This window comes from Sapajus apella, unplaced genomic scaffold (assembly GCF_009761245.1).
Source record: "Sapajus apella isolate SASKATOON/1434 unplaced genomic scaffold, GSC_monkey_1.0 scaffold13, whole genome shotgun sequence".
NCBI classification, from domain to species: Eukaryota; Metazoa; Chordata; class Mammalia; order Primates; family Cebidae; genus Sapajus; species Sapajus apella.
The window spans coordinates 7710320-7731450 of NW_022436953.1; the positions used below are offsets into that span (position 1 = coordinate 7710320).

General features: G+C 37.7%; 1 protein-coding gene across 5 annotated transcripts in view; it reads right to left on the bottom strand.

Moving 5' to 3' along the window:
- The window catches only part of CFAP43 (cilia and flagella associated protein 43), a 97534-nt gene that overhangs the window by 9480 nt on the left and 66923 nt on the right, over window positions 1–21131 (bottom strand). For all 5 annotated transcript variants that reach the window (XR_004269956.1, XR_004269957.1, XM_032281536.1 and 2 more), the window contains 9 exons: window positions 20903–20983; window positions 19985–20110; window positions 11148–11267; window positions 8171–8278; window positions 6557–6643; window positions 5474–5562; window positions 3580–3793; window positions 2444–2556; window positions 993–1152 (listed from right to left, as the gene is read on the bottom strand). Coding sequence is in view for 3 of the 5 variants with exons in the window: in XM_032281536.1 (XP_032137427.1) it covers window positions 993–1152; window positions 2444–2556; window positions 3580–3793; window positions 5474–5562; window positions 6557–6643; window positions 8171–8278; window positions 11148–11267; window positions 19985–20110; window positions 20903–20983 (1098 nt within the window). In the remaining 2 variants the exon portion in view is untranslated. The remainder of the gene's footprint in view (window positions 1–992; window positions 1153–2443; window positions 2557–3579; window positions 3794–5473; window positions 5563–6556; window positions 6644–8170; window positions 8279–11147; window positions 11268–19984; window positions 20111–20902; window positions 20984–21131) is intronic.

The window sequence follows — 21131 nt, forward strand, 5'->3', positions numbered from 1 at the left end:
AAAAAAAAAAAAAAAAAAAAAAAAAAAAGGGAAATTTATAACACCAAATATTAATATTAGAAAAAAAAGCAAGGACTGAAATCAACTAATCAAGCTTACCTAAGATTATCTTTGTGTGAGTAGGTTGGGCCTAACAAAATGATGGCATACTAGAATGAATATTTAGCTCTGTGATCCTTCCTGAACCTTACAATTATGGAGGGAGGGCTGGGCGAGGTGGCTTACTCTTGTAATCCCAGTACCTTGGGAGGCTGGGGTAGGCAGATCATGAGTCAGGAGTTCGAGACCAGCCTGGCCAATATGGTGAAACCCTGTCTTTACTGAAAATACAAAAAATTAGCCAGGCATTGGGGCTCACATCTGTAGTCCCAGCTACTCGGGAGACTGAGGCAGAACAATTGCTTGACCCGGGAGGCAGAGGTTGCAGGGAGACTCTGTCTCCAAAAAAAAAAAAAAAAGAATTATGGATGGAGGAGGGAGGAGCTTTTAATAAATACTCATGCCTGGGGTGGGGGGTCTGGGCACATTTATCAAGTTCTTCAAGTGATTCTAATCTGCAGCCACAGTTAGGAAATCGCTGACTTAATTGAACTAAAACTAAAATTACTTATGAAAATGGGAGAATAATGAAAAATATTTGACAAGGCAGGCAATACATTATGTTTTTTTAAAAAAAGTATAATTGGCCAGGTGCAGTGGCTCATGCCTGTAATTCCAGCACTTTGGCAGGCCAAAGCAGGAGGATCGCTTGAGCTCAGGAGTTCAAGATCACCCTGGGCAACATAGAAAGACTGTTTTTACAAAAAAAAAGAATTGTAAAACCATTAGTTGTGTGTGGTGGTGCAAACCTGTACTCCCAGCTACTCCCAGGGTGAAGGCAGGAGGATCTATTAAGCCCAGGGGTTAAGGCTGCAGTGAGCCATGATTGTGCCACTACACTCTAACCTGAGTAACAAAGCAAGATCTTGTCTTAAAAAAAAAAGTATAATTACCCGAATCACAGAGTTCAAGTCTTCAACTATGTTCTTGTTGATGAGAATTGCATCAGCATACTCCAGTACTAGCTGGAAATTTTCCAGTTCTACTTGTCCTTGTTTAAGAAGAATTTGGATTGTCAAATTCAACTGGAATCTCACTTTCTCATCCTGTAATCTAAAGTAAAATGGACTTCAAAGCAAGTAGTTGTAATATATTTCAAATTTCATCTATTATCTGAGAATATAAAATTCAAATCAGCTTAAGGAAAACATGTCAAAGATTAGTGCGGAGAACATTTTCCTGATGATGAGCTTTCCTGGAGGTCTCTCTGAAACCTTTTCTTATTGATGTGGAATTATACCTGGGTTGCTCAAAGAATGGTATGGACAGAAATACATGTATAGACTTTTACTTTACGATTAAGAAAAGAGTATATAATTTTGACTATAATAAAAGTAAAGTAAAAATAAAGAAAATAGAGATGCTTTTAAACAACAAATCTGGCCGGGCACAGTGACTCATGCATTTAATCCCAGCATTTTGGGAGACCGAGGCAGGTGGATCACCTGAGGTCAGGAGTTCAAGACCAGCCTGGCCAACATGGCGAAACTGTCTCTACTAAAAATACAAAAATTAGCCAGGCGTGGTGGCAGGTGCCTGCAATCCCAGCTTCCTAGGAGGCGGAGGCACGAGAATCTCTTGAACCTGAGAGGCGGAGGTTGCAGTCAGCTGAGATTGTGCCACTACACTCCACCTTGGGTGACAGAGTGAGGCTCCATCACAAAATAAATGAATAAATAATAAATAAATAACAACTCTATTAAAATTCTGAACTTATTGATTTCTTATACTGTATTAACAATATTTAATCTGTAAGCTACTTAACAAATCTATTTCTGGGTGATTCATATCCTCTCTATAGCCTAAATCAAAAAATGATGTGTAACAATGAATTTGGGAACATCAGAGAAGTATTTATCGATGAGGCTATAAATATAGCGAAAAAATGAAGCAAGGACTTAAATATCTTGATCACTTAGTAAACAACAAGCTCCCCTAAAGAAAAAGATATTAGTTGGCTGAGTGTCTATATGAAAAGTTCTTAGACATCTGTTTAAGTTTCCACACAGTTAGCTAATATGGCTTGAGCCCCAAAATACTGACAGGAAGAAACAGGTTCTTTGTATTTTTATGTGGAATAGACAGAGTTAAAATAATAATAAGATTTTTCTAAAACTTGTTTATTTGTAATAAGAGCAATAAAACATGTAGGAAAGTTCCATCCTGAATCAATGTCTTATTTAAGAAAGTGCACTTTTTAAAATACAAATTTTAAAGCACAGTGCTGGAAGGGAGATAGCTTAAAGCAGTCAGTCAGTAGACATTCTCCCGCAGTGATAACACAACCTGACTTAGCCCTATTTAGACTTTGAATAGGTGAACATGAAAGAAAGCTTCAAATTACAGGATGAGTTCATGGAACACTCTCTCAATCTCCTGTTGCACCTTTTCATCCTCCTCAACCCTCTTCCGGAGGAAAGCTGCCATTTCCAATAAGCCAGCTGCTTTCTGCTTTACCTAAAGAAACCGAGTCAGAAACATGTCAGGACACATGGAGCTTCAATTTTAAAGAACATGTATCTTTTAATTTTTTTAATGTAAAAATCTTAATAGGTCTATCTTTCGAAGAAAGTAATAAAAATTTAAATTTATTTTACATGGGATATTCCATGAACAATTTGAAAAGCACAAATTTGCTTCTTAGTAAAAATCAAGTATGCAAGCAACTATAAATTCTCTTATATCTTATTTTTAAAATATGTTCTCATCACTTTAAGTGAAATTATAGATCTACAGGTACTTTAACAAAAATATGCCAGCCAGATGTATGTGGGCATTAAATTTAGGGAATTTAGGGGAGTGGTCAAGAAGCAACAAGAGGAAGGATTCTCTTCCCAAATAAACACACTCTCAAATTTTTACTCGTTGCTACCTTCTAGCAAAATTATAAAGTTGGTTCTGCTGAGCTAAATATAATTCTAATCTATGCAAAATGAGATAACCTACAACAGTGCTGTCCAAGAAAAATATAATATGAGCCATAAATGTGAGTTACATGTATAATTTTAAATTTTACAGTAGCCACATTATAAAAAGTGAAATGAAAGAGATGAACTTAATTTTACTAATATATTTTATTTAATTCAATATACCCAGAATATTATCACTTCAACCTATAATCAATATAAAAATATTAACCAGATGTATTTATTTTTGTTCATATTAAGCCTTCTAAATCTGTGTATGTTTTCCACTTACAGCACATCTCAATTATGACTGGCAATATTTATTTCAAGTGCATAATAACCACGTGCAGCTAACGGCCACTATTTTGAACAGCGCCAGTCTAAAAACAACAGGCCTACACTTAGTCTTCAATAGCACCAGGGTTAATACAGTATTTCATTATGTTCTTATTACTATGACCAAATACTACCCTAGCAGGGAAACCTAAATAATGAGCTTTTCTGGTTACACTGACCAATGTAAACTATGAATTTGATATTAGTATACTAAAAATTAAATTAAAATAGTATATACTTTCTGTTCATTTTCCAGTTTTGCTCGTCTTGTCATGCAGAAATGATTCCAGACCAAAGGGTCCAAGCCTTCTGGCATGTTACTAATATTGTCCAACTCATCCATGGCTTTCATTAACTGGGCAAAGGCATCCTTATTCAACTTGCCAGATCCTGGTCGTTCTCCGAAAGGGACAACACGAGTTGTATCTGAGTGCATTTTCTGTTTGGGAATCCTGGTATTACCAAGAAAAGCCCATCAATATTTCACATTCTCACAAAAATATCAATTTTAAACAATTAGGCCCTTAGCACAGGCATAACATTGTATGGCTCTTTCCTTTGGCATTTGAGAGCTGGTAGGTGAGTTATTCCACAGATAAAGGCACCCACTTTGCCCTTCCTTCCATACTCTCCAGATTCTCAGATGTGACCCTGGCTAGACTATAGATGTCTCCAACTGTTGTCAGCACTGACAGCCAGCCATACCTGTGCTAGGACACGTTTCCTTTCTGTGTACTATAAGCAGGCAAATAAATCAAGCGATTGTCTCGCTTTGGCTTCCCAAAGTGTTGGGATTACAGTGGTGAGCCACTGCCTGGCCAACTCTCTTTTTATCTACATTAATAGATTAGTTTTGTTTCCCTGTGCTTCAGCTGGGAAGGGAAGAAGGGTACAAAGATTTGTGCGAGGCACTCACTATCAAGATGCTTTACGATACACTGTGAGGTTGAAACTATATTATCATCCCCATTCTCTAGATGAGGAAAGTCAGCCTCTAAACGAAGCTCATGGTCCAAGGCTATAGGTCTGACAGGTGTGGAGTTAGAATTTAAAGTTAATTCTGTTTGACAAGAAAGCTTGTGCTTTTCCCCCTGCTGCAGGGGGTCTCACTTCTTTTTTCACAAGGAAAAGGTATGTAATTGGGCTAATTATTGCTTACTTTTTTAAAAATAGGAAAACCAAGACAAGAGGCATATTCTAGGTTAAATTCCCTAGGTTGCCTGTAACCTGTCAGAGTTTGTATCTCAAACACAAATTAGCCTACATCTTTGTGACAAACTCCATGATTTCTAAATTACATTTGATTGAAAACTATGAAAATCTGCATTTATAATGGTGGAAATCAGTGAGTGCTACTTTCTTAGAACTCTTTTCAAATGGTTATTTTCAACCATTTATACTGGCATCTTTCAAACTTTGAGCACAAGCACATGAGATACTCTGAGGAAAAGCAATTTATAGCGAAATAAGTTTGGAAAACACTGCTTACTCCGTTTCTTTTACTTGGAGATCCAAAGGCCAATAACAAATTCTGCAGTAAAAAAAAAAAAGCTGCTCAACTTCCTTTTTTTAACCCAGTATTTTCCCCAAACTTATTTAGTCCTGGAAGCCTATTACAAGTAGTTCTGATTTATACATAAAGAAACCTGTGTCTGTTCAAACACACCTTGGAAAAAAGTTTTTAAATTTGTGTGGCATCTATGACATAAGAGGGACTTTCTTAATGTATAAAGCAGAACCTAGAATAGCACCATGCTCACATAGATCCTTAACTATTTTTAAATAATGAAAACAAATTATTATTCTCTACCTTAAAATATAGACATACTCTCAAAAAAATACTGAATTATGATCAAAATCCTTAAACATCTCCACCTAAAAGATATTATATTGAATAATTCCATTTTTGGGAGAAAAAAGCTGAAATCTAGTAACACTCTTCTTTTTTTTTTTTTTAAGACAAGGTTTCACCATGTTGGTCAGGCTGGTCTTGAACTCCCGACCTCAGGTGATCCTCCTGCCTTGGCCTCCAAAGTGCTTGGATTCCAAGCATGAGCCACCACGCCCGGCCAACACTCTTCTTTATTTACAAACTTTTTTCTCAGAAACACAATAATGAAGGAGAAACAAACCTTGGTCGGCGTTTAAAAAGTTTGTAGAGAATGTCCACTTGATGGCTGGGAATTTCAGCAAATTCCTTTTTAAAGCTGCGATCCATAACCTAAGAACAAACACGTGATCTTTTTTTTTTTTTTGAGACGGAGTTTCGCTCTTGTTACCCAGGCTGGAGTGCAATGGCGTGATCTCGGCTCACCACCACCTCTGCCTCCTGGGTTCAGGCAATTCTCCTGCCTCAACCTCCTAAGTAGCTGAGATTACAGGCACGCGCCACCATGCCTAGCTAATGTTTTGTATTTTTAATAGAGACGGGGTTTCACCATGTTGACCAGGATGGTCTCGATCTCTTGACCTCGTGATCCACCCGCCTCGGCCTCCCAAAGTGCTGGGATTACAGGCTTGAGCCACCGCGCCCAGCCAAACACGTGATTTTGAGGATTACAACTTGGTTTGGAAACCTTTTATTTGTTAACAATATGCTTCAAAATACAGGTTGTAGCATTTTGGTTTTAAAAATTCATGAAATCTTGATTTATAAAGTTGTTAGATATTAACCATTCTCTGTGCAAAGATTTCTCAAATGTTTGTTTTGAATAAGAAGTATCTAAGTGTATTAAAAATATTATGTAAGAGGTCTTAGAAATCATCTAGAAGCTTCCCCAAGAAGTTTCCTAAAATATATTTACCCCAAAAACATGAATGTTACCCTATTATTTTCTTTTCTATTCCATTCTGTCTTCTTTATGCTATTCCATCCTATTCTTTTCCATTATATAACTGCTGGTCACAGCCTACTAAATTGATTTCATGGCCCAGTAACGGGGTCTGCAACCTAACGTTTGAAAAGCCTTAAAGCCTAGATGATTGCCCTGTATTTTGTTTAAGAGACAGCTTAAACCAGAAAAGCTTGTAAAAATTCATTTTACACATGGATTTTCAAAAATATACAATGGCATAGAATGAAGTTCACCCATAACTGAGAATTAAGTGGGAGAAAAATCTGTGAGAAAATTATATTATATCCCTTTTAACCTTCCTCCAATCTAGGCAGCAACAACTCTACTGCACTGTCCAGTGAGTAAGACAATGACTCTCACTTTGTCTTCTGCCAGCAAGTTGTCATAGTGCTCCTTGTACACATCCAGGTCTTCTCTAGATTTCCGGACAGCTTCTGAAGTCTGGCTCTATAACAGCATCAGGAATAGTTGATTGAAACTGGAGACTTTCCAGCAAAAACATAAATATTGGGAATACTAAAAAGAGCAAGAAATTTCCTAGTACGAGGGAAATATGTCCGTGAAGTATTCATTATAGATAACATTTATAGAAGAAAATAAACCAACCAGGGACTTTGAAAGAACACCCAATCACTTGTTTCTAAACAGCTCTGTATGTGAGTGTCTATGGAGCACACTACATTCTTGGTAGGTCAGTGTGGAGGATGAAGCGCACAGGCTTTGGGATCACTTGGAACGGGGTTCTGAGAGACTGAATATACATGTAGACAAGGGCCAGACCATATACAACAGAACTCTGACCCACAACCTCTACAATCACCAGCTGGGAAACTAAACCACAGCCTTTGTAAGGATTGACCTCAATCTTTCATGGCTTGATTATAACCACCAGCTTCCATAATTTTGTCCCCATTTCCAACCCAGGACCATCCAGAGAAAGCCAAATACCAAACCAATCACACGGGTTGTCCCACTTCTAATTGGTTTGCCTCTAGCTTCCTCAGGCCAACAACTTCCAATCATGTTGCACCTGAAGTCCTCCCTTTGTATTATAAAGCTTTCCCACTCCTTTCCTGCCTTTGAGTCTCTGCCAAAAAACTGACAGTGGATGAGTTCCTTGCTGTGCCAAGCTCAGAATAAACAGCCTCTGCTCATTTGCATTTGGATGGTCTTCATTTATTCCCACAGTTCCAGCTGCTGCACTATTACACACTAGTGGCTGACTTAGGCATGTTACCCAGACTCTCTGAGATGGTATCCTCATCTGTGAAAGAAATCTAGTATGCTGCAGGGTTGTTATATGTAATGTTGTATCTAGAAGCTGCTTTGCATATGCTATTTAACAGGCTCTTAGAAAAAGGTTAAGTTCATATGTTATTTATGTTACAAGTCACACATTCATAAATGTTCTTTACTAATACTACTAATAAAAGCTGACATCTGTTGAAACATATTTACATGATAAGCATTTGGTATTCACTGTCTTTTTAATGAAATATCTATCCATGCTCATATTTAGAGTTTTTCATAATACAACAGTTTTTCATCTATAGGCGAGCCCATTGCTTGCATCTTAGTAAATCTTAGAGTGTCAAATGGTCCAGAGAGAGAAACATTCCCTAAAGAAGGGCCTGTAAACAGCTTAAAAGTTTATAGGCCTTGTACAAGGTCCCACAGCCAGTGCTTTCAACCATGAAGCTACATGGCCTCATTTTATAAACCATGCCATATGAAAGCTACACAGTTCTTTTGGCTAAATGACTGCAGATGCAGAATCACATAACTTACACAGATTGGAATGGGTACTTTCATCTGGCCCTGGAGCAAAGTTCCGGACAGGGAGCCAAGGGATGCACATGGTTATGTGGGAATGGTGGAAGGAAGGAAAGAAGGGTCTAGACACATGAGCTCTTGCTCACAAGGAGCATGTATATCAGAAAATGTTTGTATTCAGATTTCAGACACTATACTTACTTTCTCCTGCTGCTTCCTTGTAAGGTAGTTGTTCAGAAATTTTTCTCTGGAGCTTAATTCTTCATCCAACAGTAAAGAAAATGCAAGATTATTTATTTTCAATTCCTCCTGTAGAAATATTTAAGAAAAAGTTTGGTGGAAATGATCAATAATTCTACCTGAGACAGTATTTTCTATAGACTTGGCATGAATCAAGCAAGTTTATGACATAGAGGTAAAAGAAATATTTTAAAGAAAAAGGGAACATAGCTTATTGCAACAACTTTAGTTATTTTACCTTTTTCATCATTTCATTGTTAGGTAAATCACATATACAAAAAATACATAATATCAACATATGATTTAATGGGTTATTATAAAGGCAAACACCCTTGTTAGCACCACTCATTGCAAGACAGAGAACTTCGACTGCAGATGCTTCTTCCAGGAGTCCTCATCAAAATCTCAACCCCAGTACTAACCACTGTCTTAACTTTTACTATATATTGTGTTTCTTTGTAGTTTTATTACCCAGGGGTGTATACTGCTGTAGTTTAGATATTTGTCCCTTCCAAACCTCATGTTGAAATGTGATCCCCAGTGCTGTAGGTGGGGCCTAATGGGAGGTGTTTCGGTCACTGGGCTGGATCCCTCATGAATAGATCAATGTCCGCCCTCACGGATGAGTGAGTTTATACTCTATTAGTTCCCCTGAGAGCTGGTTGTTAAAGAGAGCCCGCCACACCCCTGCAGCCTCTCTTGCTTCTTCTTTTGCCATGTGATTTCTGCACACACTAGCTCCCCTTCACCTTCTGCCATAAATGGAAGTGGCCTGAGGCCCACATCAGATGCCCAATCTTGCACCTTCTAGCCAGCAAAATTATGAGCCAAATAAACCTCTTTTCTTTATAAATTATGCAGCCTCAGGTATTATTTATAGCAACACAAAACAGACTAAGACAGAAACCTAGGCAATACAGTATAACTTATTCATAATTTTTTTTCATGTCTTTTAAATCTCTTTTTACTACCTGGATGATGAAATAATCTGTACATGAGTTTAACTATATAACAAACCTGCACATGTACCTCTGAACTTAAAATAAAGGTTAAAAACAAATAAATCTTGTAATCTTCATGTTTCATTTCTTTCTTTTCCTCACAATTTATTCATAGTTATCAGTGTTGAATTGTCTGGTTTTAATGCCTGTATATTCATGATGTAGTTTATTGAAGCTTCATCTTTTTTATTTCTTGAAAAATGGCAGCTGGGTCCAGAGGCCTGATCAAATCTAAGTTTGATCCTTTTAACAAGACTATAGGTGGTATTGTGTTCTTTGATCCGGAGACGTATATAATCCGATTTTCTTTCTGTGATGTCAGCAGCTGTAGATACTCAATGCCCAGGTTCATTAATCCATTGAAAGATGCAAAATAGTGAACATCTGTTTTTAATTTCTCTTTTCACTTATTAATTGACATACTTTTATAAAGAGATGCTTCTCATCATCTACTGTTTGGTTTCCTAGTGGTATACTTCAGTTTGTATAGGAAAGGCAGAATAAATACTTGATGCATTGTTCCCTTTATCAGTTTTTAGATAATGAATTTGTTGTCATCCTCTGAAAGTGACTGATTGGCACTTCTCTTTTTAAAATATCACAAATTCATAAATTTAAACAAATGTCATGGGTTTAATTAATTGCAACTACTAAAAGATAATAGTTGTCTCATTTAAGGGAAATGTTTTAAATTAGCTCCTGAATTATTTTGATATTACTGAATAGTCTGATAGTTTCCTCATTATCTTGTATGACAAGGGGTTCTCAGCATACCTTTAAAAAATAACAACTTTGTTGAGATATAATTCACATACCATACAATTCACTATTTACAGTATATAATTCAGTGTGTTTTAGTATATTCACAGAGTTATGTAACAATCACTACAATCCATTTTAGAACATTTCTTCATTCCCCAAAAATCCTTTTTAGCAGTTATTTCCCATCTGCCCCTCTGTTACCTCACAGAGGCCTCCTCCTCCCCACAAAAGCAACAACTTTCTAATTTCTGTCTTTATAAGTTTGCCTATTCTAGAAATTATGTGATTCCACATAAATGGAATTATATAATATGTGGCCTTTGTTGTCTGGTTTATTTGACTTAGCAAGTTTTCAAGGTTCATCCATGTTGTACCATATATTAGCACATTCCTTTTTATTGTGGGATAATACTCCCTTACATAGATATACCATATTTTACTCATCCACTCTCAGCTGTTAAATATTTAGATTGTTTTCACCTTTTGGCTATGACTAATGCTGCTGTTAGGCTGGAGTATTCATTTCCAATCTTCCCCTTCACTCCCAGTATATCCATATACCCACTCCCTGCCAGGCCAGTGATTACATTATTCCTACAGCTGGAGATAATTAAGATAGATTTTTTTTTTTTCATCTGATCATTTGGGACATGAGGATTACTTTTCATTCAACATATACTATGAACCGAGTCATTTGCTATTTGCTGGAGACACAGGGATGAACAAGACAGACTTAGTCCCTACACTCATGGAGTATATAGTCTTGAAAGCATTAAAAAATAATCTCATATAAATTACAATTCAGTGGCAATAAATGGTAGAGAGGGAAAAAAATAGAGTATGCAATAGGAAGGTATTACCTAGTCCTGAGGAACTGATATTTGAGCTGGGATCTGAAGGATGAATATAGTTCAGGAAGTAAAGAAGTTGGTAAAGAGTATTACTGCCAGAGTTGGCAGAGGCATGAGGAGGGAGGGCATTGGGTGTGTTCAAGATGCTGAAAGAGGAAGTGTGGCAGGTCAAGGGGAAGGTGCACAAGTAGAAACTGGAGAGGGACACAGAGCCCAGAACACACAGGATCTCAACACCTGGTAAGGATGTTAATCTTTATCCTAAGAACTATGGAAGGGCTCTGCAATCTCCTTAAAAGTCACATAAGTAAAGCTTTTATTTACCTGGTTGGTAACCATCTCTGCCTTCACTCTCCTTTCAAAAAGTCTTTTCAAATGTTCATCAAAGGCCTGTGTGCTTTCCTGAATAGAGTTTTGAAGTTTCTTCAATTCTGCTTCTAATGACTAAAAGGAAGTCAATAGTAAAGTTAACATTTAGGAATATTAAAGACTCCTAGTAAGTGGTTACATTTCACCAAAAGGGAGGGGCAGGTGGAGGGCAGCTCTTGCAAGGTGTTCTGAGCCCCGTACCCTCTTCAATTAGAGATGCTCTACTTAGATTTGTTTAATACACTGTGTGTTGAGATTTTTGATTTTTGCTTAGAAAAGATTACATTGGGAAAAAAAGCTTAAAATTACTGATCATGGCTAATGATACAGGCAGAAGTAGGCCTAAGAAAGCAAATTGCAGCAAATCTTTCCAGAAAATCCTTACTCTTTATATAGGACAGCAATTTCCAGACACATGATTTAGCCCTAAAAAATTTTTATTTTTTTCAAGCACTGGTCCTTTTCATGGAATTATTTCTATTTTAAGGAAATAAGAAGGGAATGTATATTTATATGTATTTATATATTTGTACTCTCATGTTTTCTGTATGTTTTGCCTCTCCAAACAGTTCTACATCAAAAGGAAAAAGTTCCCTTGTTCTTTCTTTTTAAAAAATTATACCTGCACATAAGTGAAAAGCTATAAATTTATATTTTTAAAGAGAACAACATCAAAATATGAGGTATAATTTTGATTGCACAGCAGGGTGACTATGGTCAACAATCACTTACTGTACATTAAAAAAATACCTAAAGGACTGTAACTGGATTGTTTGTCACCCAAAGGATAAATGCTTGTGCAGATGGATATCCCATTCTCCATGTTGTGATTATTTCACATTGTATGCCTGTATTAAAACATCTCATATAGCCCACAAATATATACACTTACTTCGTACCCATAAAAATTAAAAATATAGAAAGTAAAACGTGTAAAAATATGAGGTATATTGTTATAAATCATTTTTATTTTTAAATTTGTTTGTAACTTTTTATTTTGATGTAGCTTCAAACTTACAGAAAAGTTGCAAGAACAGTACAAAGAATTCCTATATACCTTTTTCAAAGTCACCAATTGTAGACATTCTACCCTATTTGCTTTATCACTTTATCTGTCAATCGCCCCACCTCTCTACTTTTCTTCCTACACTTTTCTGAACCGTTTGAGAATAATTTGCAGACACTTGAAGACAGGCCACTTATTTTGTAGAATGTCATTCAGTTTAGGTTTATCTGATGTTTTCTCAATTGTACAGCCAGGTTACACATTTTTAGCAGGAACACTACATAAGTCATGTTATGTCCTTCTCTGTCTACCCCATCAGGAGATACATGATGTTGGTTTGCTTCATCATCGGAGATGTTAACTTGGGTCACTTGGTTAAATGCTGTCTGCCACTTTCTCTATTGTAAAGTTCGTTTTTCCATCTGTGCTTTATGAATTTGTGGAAAGATAATTTGAGACTAGGTAAATATCTTGTTTCTCATCACACTTTTATTTACCAGCTTTAGCATCCATTGATAATTCTTATTCAAATTAATAATTACTATGACGGTAGTAAATAGTTTAAATATACAACAGTTTAAAGAGTTTAAAAAGCCAAGTTCTCTCTATGCCAGATTAATAAGAAAAGAGACTGATTCTGGGAGGATCATGAAGAAAGAGGTTTAGCAAAAATAATAGAGACATATGATGCCAGGAGAAAGACCATCCAAATAAAGTTAACAACAGTGAGGAGATATGAAAATAAAACAAACAAATATGAAAAAACACATCTCAGGGTCATTTGCTTGTAATAATTTATATCACTATCTCATAGCCATGGAAAAGCCCCATGGACTATGTCCTCCTGGTGAACAGGTTCACCTATTGCTAGATAATGAAAACATGAGCATATGGTAAATGGCCACAGACTCAGCTTGCTGAGGCCAGATTGTCTACGTCTCTTAGATGTACCCTTTTTTAAAAACACTGAGATTCTGGGTCTTTTGAGGGTCTCTGGTCCTGAAAGAATCTTTTTGTAATGTAAAATGGCCCTTTGCCATTTCTTCTTCACATACCCCAAATTATTCTCATTACAGGTCCTTCTCACATGCTCTTCTGTCTGCCTATGCTTCATTTCCTACTCTTCAACCTCTTTAGTCTTTCTCACTTTTCCAATGCAAGCATAAATGCCATGTTCTCAAGAAAGACTTCCTTGGACCCTGTCTTAAGACTTAGAAGCAAGGCTTGAAACAAGATTCCAATGCACATGATTTCTGGAGGGAGCACTCTTTAGGAGACACCTGTAAGGGGATGAGGGGAGCAGGGCAGGCAAAGGGCAAGAGCTGAGCAATGATGCCATATCAGGTGGCTCAGTCTTGGCCTGATTCCCAGGGTTGGGAGAAATGAGAGGGGTCCTGCTGAGTTATCTCACCTTGGGGTGAGAAGGCTGAGCTTTTGTGCCCCCTTCCCCTCGGGCTCTATCAGCCCATCATTGGCTGCCCTGGGTGGGAGCAGTGGTGTAAACTTGGGGATGTCTCTGGACAAGGAGGCTCCCTCGATCATCCAAGGGCAACATTCTAGAGAAGATCTCAGGTGTAAGCCTCTATCAGGAGCACTCATAGCAGTGAGGGATGGGCACAGCAGCCTGCAAAGGGGACCTGGTGGGTACCGGTGGCTGATCTAAGTCAGTGCCTCTACGTTCACTTTCATAGATGGCACTCTGAACTTACCCTTCTAATTTACCACATTCCCATTAAATAATTATCTTGTGAATGCACAGTTACTATATAACCATCTCCACTCCACATAATGGTTATAGTGAAGAGAGTCGGGGAGGAGAGGCCAGGTCTGCCTTGTTCATGCACATCCCTCAGGACCTGCCATTGTGCCAAGCACATAGTGGGCACTCAAGGAATATATTTGTTAAAGACATGAATGTCATTTTTCTTCAAACATTCCTAGAAAAATCTAATTTTGCCTAAAAATGTCTGTATCAGATACTGAGAAATGAGAAGTGGGGGACATGCAAAGTGAAAAACCAAGTAGGAGGTTTGTATGAATCATGCAGAAATCCATCACACCCAGAATTTCTCCCAGCTCTGAAACAAGGACAAAAGAAATGGCCTGCCATTTAAGAAGGTATTGTTTTAGCTGACCAGGCTGGTGAAGGCAAAGGCTGTATCCTTTAATATATGAATCCCCAGTACTCAGAAAGAAGAGTGCCTGGCACATAACAGGTATCAATAAATTCATTTATTCATTCAAGAAATCTTCCTTAAGTGCTTATTATTGATTGACTATAGTTCTAAAAACTAAGAATATAATATTAAAAAAAACCAGTCCTCCTCCCTCATATTGTATTTTAGTAGAGAGGATTGACAATAAATAAACAGGTAAAAATGAAGTCAGCCAGGTGGTGATAAGTATTACGGAGAACCATAAAGCAGGGAAAAAGGGACATACAGCAGGATTGAGGAGAAGCAGGGATCTCCACCATAACAGGGAAGAGGTGACAATTGAGTAGAGATCCCAAAGTGATGAGAATGAGAATCATGTAGCTAAATGGAAGAGAGCTCCAGGCCAAGGATACAGTGTCCCAAGGACCTGCAGTGAGAATGTGAGCTGTGGGTGTTTGAGTAAAGAGTTTGCTGGGTATCTGAGGAACAATAAGGAAATCAGTGGAACTGGAACAGTTATTGAGGGAAAGAATGATAGGAGATGAAGTGAGATGGGATACAGGGATTAGGGAAGGGGGTAGGGAGCAGGGGGCAGAGGAACTAAGGCAATAAATCCTGGGAAAGCTGACAGTAGTTTGCATTAGGGTGGTAGCTGTAGAGGTGTCAGAAAAGCAGCTACTTTGAAATAAAAAAGAAGGGACTTAAAAGGCAGAGGTGCAGGGGAGAAAAACGGCAACTTGAAAGAGGGAGGTGGCCTGTGGAGACTTGGGAGAAAAGGGAAAGAAGGAAGAGGTAGAAATTAGGGGTCATGCAGAAACAAAAGAAAAAATAATAAAATCAGAGACACACCAGCCTCTTCCCCTTCAAATAAGAACACCGTTGCTTAAAGAAGTCAACTGTATATCAAACTGGTAATGAATGTTATCCACCCAGAAAGTGGAAAAAAGAATTAGTCAAAGTAATTCTCAACATAATATGTTGGTGTCCTCTTAGTGGGCTATAGTCTAAGAATAAAAAAAGTACAAGGAAATCTGAAAATTGCCACAGTATTTGTTTGTTTCTTTGGAGGGACTGGTTCTTTATTTCCAAAAATATACCTGTCAATATTCAGTATCAAAATGGCTGCACTATTGGTTTCTCTTTCTCCCAGTCAGCCCCAAACAGACTACATCAAAGGAGAGTACATTTTAAGCCAATAAGCTTCAGGATGTAAACCTAACAGACCTTACACAAAAACCTTACCAAAAAGTGGGGAGTGGGTAGGGAAAGAATCTTTAAATGATCAGCAAACTGCCAGCCCACAGACTTTAGAGAGCTCTCACAGCCAGACAGGGTGGCCGGATGCCACAAACCCAAAGAAGCAAAGTTCTAAAATAATATAAAATGTAAAAGGTTTTGTACATAACCTGTTCAAAATTTCTCCAGCACCCTGAAACAAAGGACAATGAGATGGCACTTTTAGTGACAGCAGCTCCAAACCCAGAAAAGGGCAAGGAGATGGCGTTTATATGGCTAAATTGGTGGCAAAAACGTAATCTTATTTCTTTATTTCAAGGAGGCAGGAGAGCCAGTAAGTGGTCCTCTCAACATAAGGAGCACATGCAGTTGGGAAGGGGAGAGGGATGGGACAAAAATTTGGCCTCAGAGGTCATCTTAATTTTGGTCACTTCTAATGAAAAAAAACAAGTAAAAGTAGCATTGTCCAAAGATACCTTAAAGCTGAAAACCTTAGCTGCACATTTTTGTCGTTGTTCTTGTTTGGTTAACACCTCCTGGAATCACCTTTCTGTTTTGGCTGATACTTTGCAGAGAACAACGTGGTTGCCCACAGGGGAGTCTTTCCCTGGGCTCTGTTTAGTTCTCAGTAAGGCAGGCCCATACACTTTTCCTTCCTCTATGGAGAGGGCAATGCGCATTAAGCTGAAAAGTCACCTTCCAAAAGTGACAAAGGGATTAGATTGCAGAGATGTAGAAGTATTTGGAATGTTTTACGAACGGTTGCTATAAAACAACACCAAAGGTAATTAAAAAATGTACACATCACAACGTGCTTTTAAGAACATTATGCATTGTGCTCATGTTCCCTAAAATGTTGTTACCAAAGGGCTCAGCCTCTAGCCAGCTGGAATCTCTGGGAAGAGGCAGAGACAGTTAGATGAAAAAAACATAGGGGGTAAATGGGGAAGCATTTTTGATAGAGGTATTTTATACACATTGTAAGACTGAGCAAATCAGTAAGTATATTTATATTTTGGGAACTAGAGTTTTCACTGAAAAAGGAGTCTAAATATTAAATGAATGAAAGAGAAAAGAACCCTGTGCTGTTGAACTGGAATTGGGTTGGAATTGGAGCTAACTGTATGTATGTATGTGTGTGTGTATGTATGTATGCATGTATGTATGTGTGTGTGTGTGTGTAAGAGAGAGAGAGGGAGGGAGACAGAGAATGACTCCCAACCCCTACAGCAAAGAGCACATTTAGTGTCCAGATCTTGGTCTCTAAATACCAACTCCCAGTAAAAGGAATCCAGGATTCTTTTAAAAAAATTTAGCTGATTCTAGGTACCTAGAAGATCTTATTGTGTTAGAAATGGAGAAAGTGCTCAAAAACTGATGTGGACAGGTAAAAAGGACACAGATAATAACTTGAAGAAGCTCCAAACAATTAGAACAACAGAAATAATAATGACAGTCATGGATTAAAACACATTAAGTTAGAGTATGCCTCGGTAGGGCAGAGGAAACCTCCTCTTTTCAGAAGAATACTAACGAATAAATATGGAGTAAATGATAAAAACTAGAAAGGCACCATTTTGCAATCACTATGGTAATAATTGATTCAAGCAAGGATCATCAATAGATGCCAAAAGACAGAATGAACAGAGAGTCAGACTCAAAATGTCACCACACAAATGAGAAAGAGAACTTATAATAAAAAAATTTAGAGAAACCCTCCTTACCTGTGATCATACTTAATGTTACCAATAGTGGGACTGACTGAAATCAAGAGCCTCCTGATATGATGCACCAAAGACACAGCATCATCTACTTAGTATGATTGTCAAAAATTTGCACCTAAATCTAATCATGAGTAAACAATCAAATTCAACTTGGGAGACATTCCACAAAAAAATTGGCCTCAATTTTTAAAAAATGTCAACGTCATGGAACACCAACACAAAGCCATGGAACTGTTCTGCATTAAAGGAGACTAAAAGAACATTAAAAACTAAGTGCAATTGATTAGATTTTTGGATAAACAGCAACAAAGAAGCTATGAAGGACATTACTTGGATAACTGGGTAATCTGAATATGGACTTAATTAGATAATCACATTAATATTAAGCTTCTTTTGTATGATAATTTTACTGTGGTTATGTAGAAGAATATTTTTGTTCTTAGAAGGTTTATGCTGTATTATATAGGAGTATCATGATATTTGTGATTTGTCTATTCAGGAGATAAAGAGAACAAATGTGGCAATATAAAGAACTGATGTGCACAGGTATATATATAACATAATATATATGCTAATGGTATAAATGTGTGGTATATAGATGGTACTATTTATGCAACATTTCTGTACATTTGAATCATTCTAAAATAAAAATCGGTGAAAAATAATCCAATGCTAGGGAAGTAAGTGGGGGTATAAAAGGAAATAAGACTGGCCACGAGTAGATAATTATAGAATTATCTGGACAAAGGGGTCATTATACTGCTCTCTCTACTTTTATACATGATTGACATTTTCCACAATACAAGATTTTTTTGAGAGAGAGAGAAACTGAAAACCATTAACACAGATTTTTTTGAGTTTTGCTGTAAAGGAGACCAGAGACATTGAGTAGATCCAGGGGAAAGAGAAGTCAAAGGAGTTGTTTTTTTTCCTTTAACTCTTTGTTTTGAAATAAATTCCAACTGACCCAAATGTCACAAGAACAGCAGAGAGAACCCTAGCATTTCCTTCCAGGAAGTATTTTTTTTAATAAGATGAGAGACATATACAATTATAGCATGTGTCTATGCCAATGGGAAAAATCCACAGGGAGGGAAAAATTGACGATGCAGGAAAGAAGAGGGTAAACTGATGAGTAATGACACTGAGTAGGTGAGATGGGATGGTGGCTAGTGTACCAGGGGAGGACCAGGCTTAGGTGGATGCAAGGCCATTTCATCCATAGGAAGCAGAAAGCCAGCTGCCATGGATTCCGTGCAGGTCGGGGGTGGATGTGGCAGTAGAGGAGTAAGGGAAATCACTTTTAGTTGTTTCTCTTCTCTTAGTGAAATAGAAAATAAGGTGAGAATTAGTTGAGGGCAACAGGTGCTGAAAGTTTGAGAGATGAGCAATGGGCGTAAAATGGTATTCTAGGATCCTACTACTTAAAGTAGGGTCCCACTGGCCAGAAATAGCTTGTTTGGAATGCAAAATCTCAGCATCTTTCCATTTTCCCAGAACAACAATGAAATTTGAATCTGCATTTTTAACAAATCCCCCAGGTGACACAGACTCACATTCAAGTGTGAGAGTGCTTCGTTAGGGGAAAAATGGAGTAGCACTGTGGAGCAGCTCTAAGGACCCAGCTGAGATTAAGGCATTGTTTAAACCCAGTCAATAGTTTTTCTTTAGCCACTTCATGGATGCAGGTGCAGAGAAGGCAGAGTACCATTTAATCAAGGCTGGGGTTTCAGCGGTGAGTATGAAGAAGGTGCAGGAAGTGATGGTGCAGGCTGTGGACTATCTAACAACACAAAACTGTGGAGTAAATGTAGTTGATAGGTCACCAGCCTTTATTCCTTAGGCAGCTATACTCCCTAACCCTTTAAAATCTTTACTTCTTTCAGCATTACTGATTTTGGCTTTAGGTAAGTACCATTTTAGGTTAAAATACAAGGGACCCTGGAGGGATGCAGTGAATAAAAATGTGGACAGGTTCACAACAGATTCAAAGAAGCTCTTCATGAGATACAGCCACTAGCAAGCTGGCAAGCTGTCCTACCTTGAATGATGGTATGACTTTACTTCCTTCACAGAAGAATAAATATTATCTACTTGGCTGCACACGATCATCTTTTATATCTCTACTGTAATTATAAGTAATTTTAATGTTACAGTATTTCCTTCTGATGGACGGGGATAAAAGTAGAAGAACTGCACTGTAAAAACTTCGAATTAGAGTTGTAAATAAGATACTGCATTGATTGTGCCATTCATTCTTCAAACCCTTTTTTTGAAATGGTGAACAAATCAAGCAAAAGTATTACTGAATTGAAATAAATGTACACAACACAGAGCAATACCTTGTAGTGACTTGAACATGTAATAGGTGTTCATTGAACACCTGTAGAATGAAGAAATAAATTGTAATGACATGGGAAATGTTGAAATCAATAAAAGCTTAAAAAAAAACTCTATTGCTATATAAAAATGTGGACAGGTTTCTTTGCTTTAAAATTATTTTAACTCCTTAAATATATCTCCCCCTACTTCCCTAAATATTCTTGAGAACTTAAGCTAAAACACTATCCTTAAGCTATTAAAGATATTGAGAAAATAGAAAACATTTGAAAAGATATTTAAATAGCACTCTGGATATGGTAGGTTATATTAATTCTTTGCTCTTCTGACCTTTCTATACTTATCTCTTTCTTCATTTAACTCCTTTACTTTTTTCTCATAATCTTTGAATTGTTTTCTTTCTTCTTCAGTCCATACAGCATCAGGTTTTGCCATGAAAGCAGGTTGAGGAATCACCTGAAGATATGAAGAAAAGCACATATTTCAGCTCAAACATAAATGCAGTAGTACAGTAAAAGCTCAGAGTTTTTTTAAAAAGCCCTTTAAAAGGATACAGTCCTTCACATTGGCAAGGACAATGACCCGACATCTTGGGTAAAAGATATTTTAAAATGTTACAACAGTTCTTCTGTGACTTAGGTGAAGGTGAGCAGGGTGGGATATACCTAGACACTTAGGTGATGTACTCAGAGGGGTGTTTTGGTATTTTTATAGCTATAACTACCCCTGAGATCTAGGAACACCTATGTTAGGTATTAAAAAAAAAAAGTTTCCTGGTGTATCTGAAGTATTACTGATGAAACAGTATTCCTGCCTTCAGTAGAGACCAAAACCACTATAGTTACTTATTTTTGTTGATTTGTTTGTGTCTTGTCAGATTGGAAGGCAAACCTGCAGTTTGAAATTTATTATCTGCCTAATGTGGTACAGTTTTGGTTTTCTGAGATAGGGTCTGTCTCCCAGGCTGGAGTGCAGTGGTATGATCACAGCTCACTGTAGCCTTGGACTCCTGGCCTCCTGCCTTGAACTTCTGGCCTCCTCACGTAGCTTCCTCAAGTGCTGGGATTACAGGCATAAGCCACCATGCCAGGCCCTAGTGTGATATGTTTATGAGGTACTTTGGAAGTTGTAGAATATTTGTTGCTGTAGAACTTCTAAAACCAAGGTTTATCTAGAACAAAAATGGTAAAATTTACGTAGCTCTTTCCACCCCATTCCACCATCCACAAGGATGAACAGAAATATCACCATTCTCAAAATGTCTTCCTTCTTGACTTCCAGAACTCCTCCCATCATGTCCATCAGAGCTCGGAGTCTTGTGCTGGTGCCCTGGGAAGGAGCCAGAATCAAAGAGGAATGCTGAGACAGAGACCTGACACTTTGGGTGGCTCCAGAGGCAGCTTCCCCCCCACAACATTAGAATGACTGCATTTGGGATTGGGGAAGGTAGACAGTGCCTGGAGGAGAGAAGGGAAGG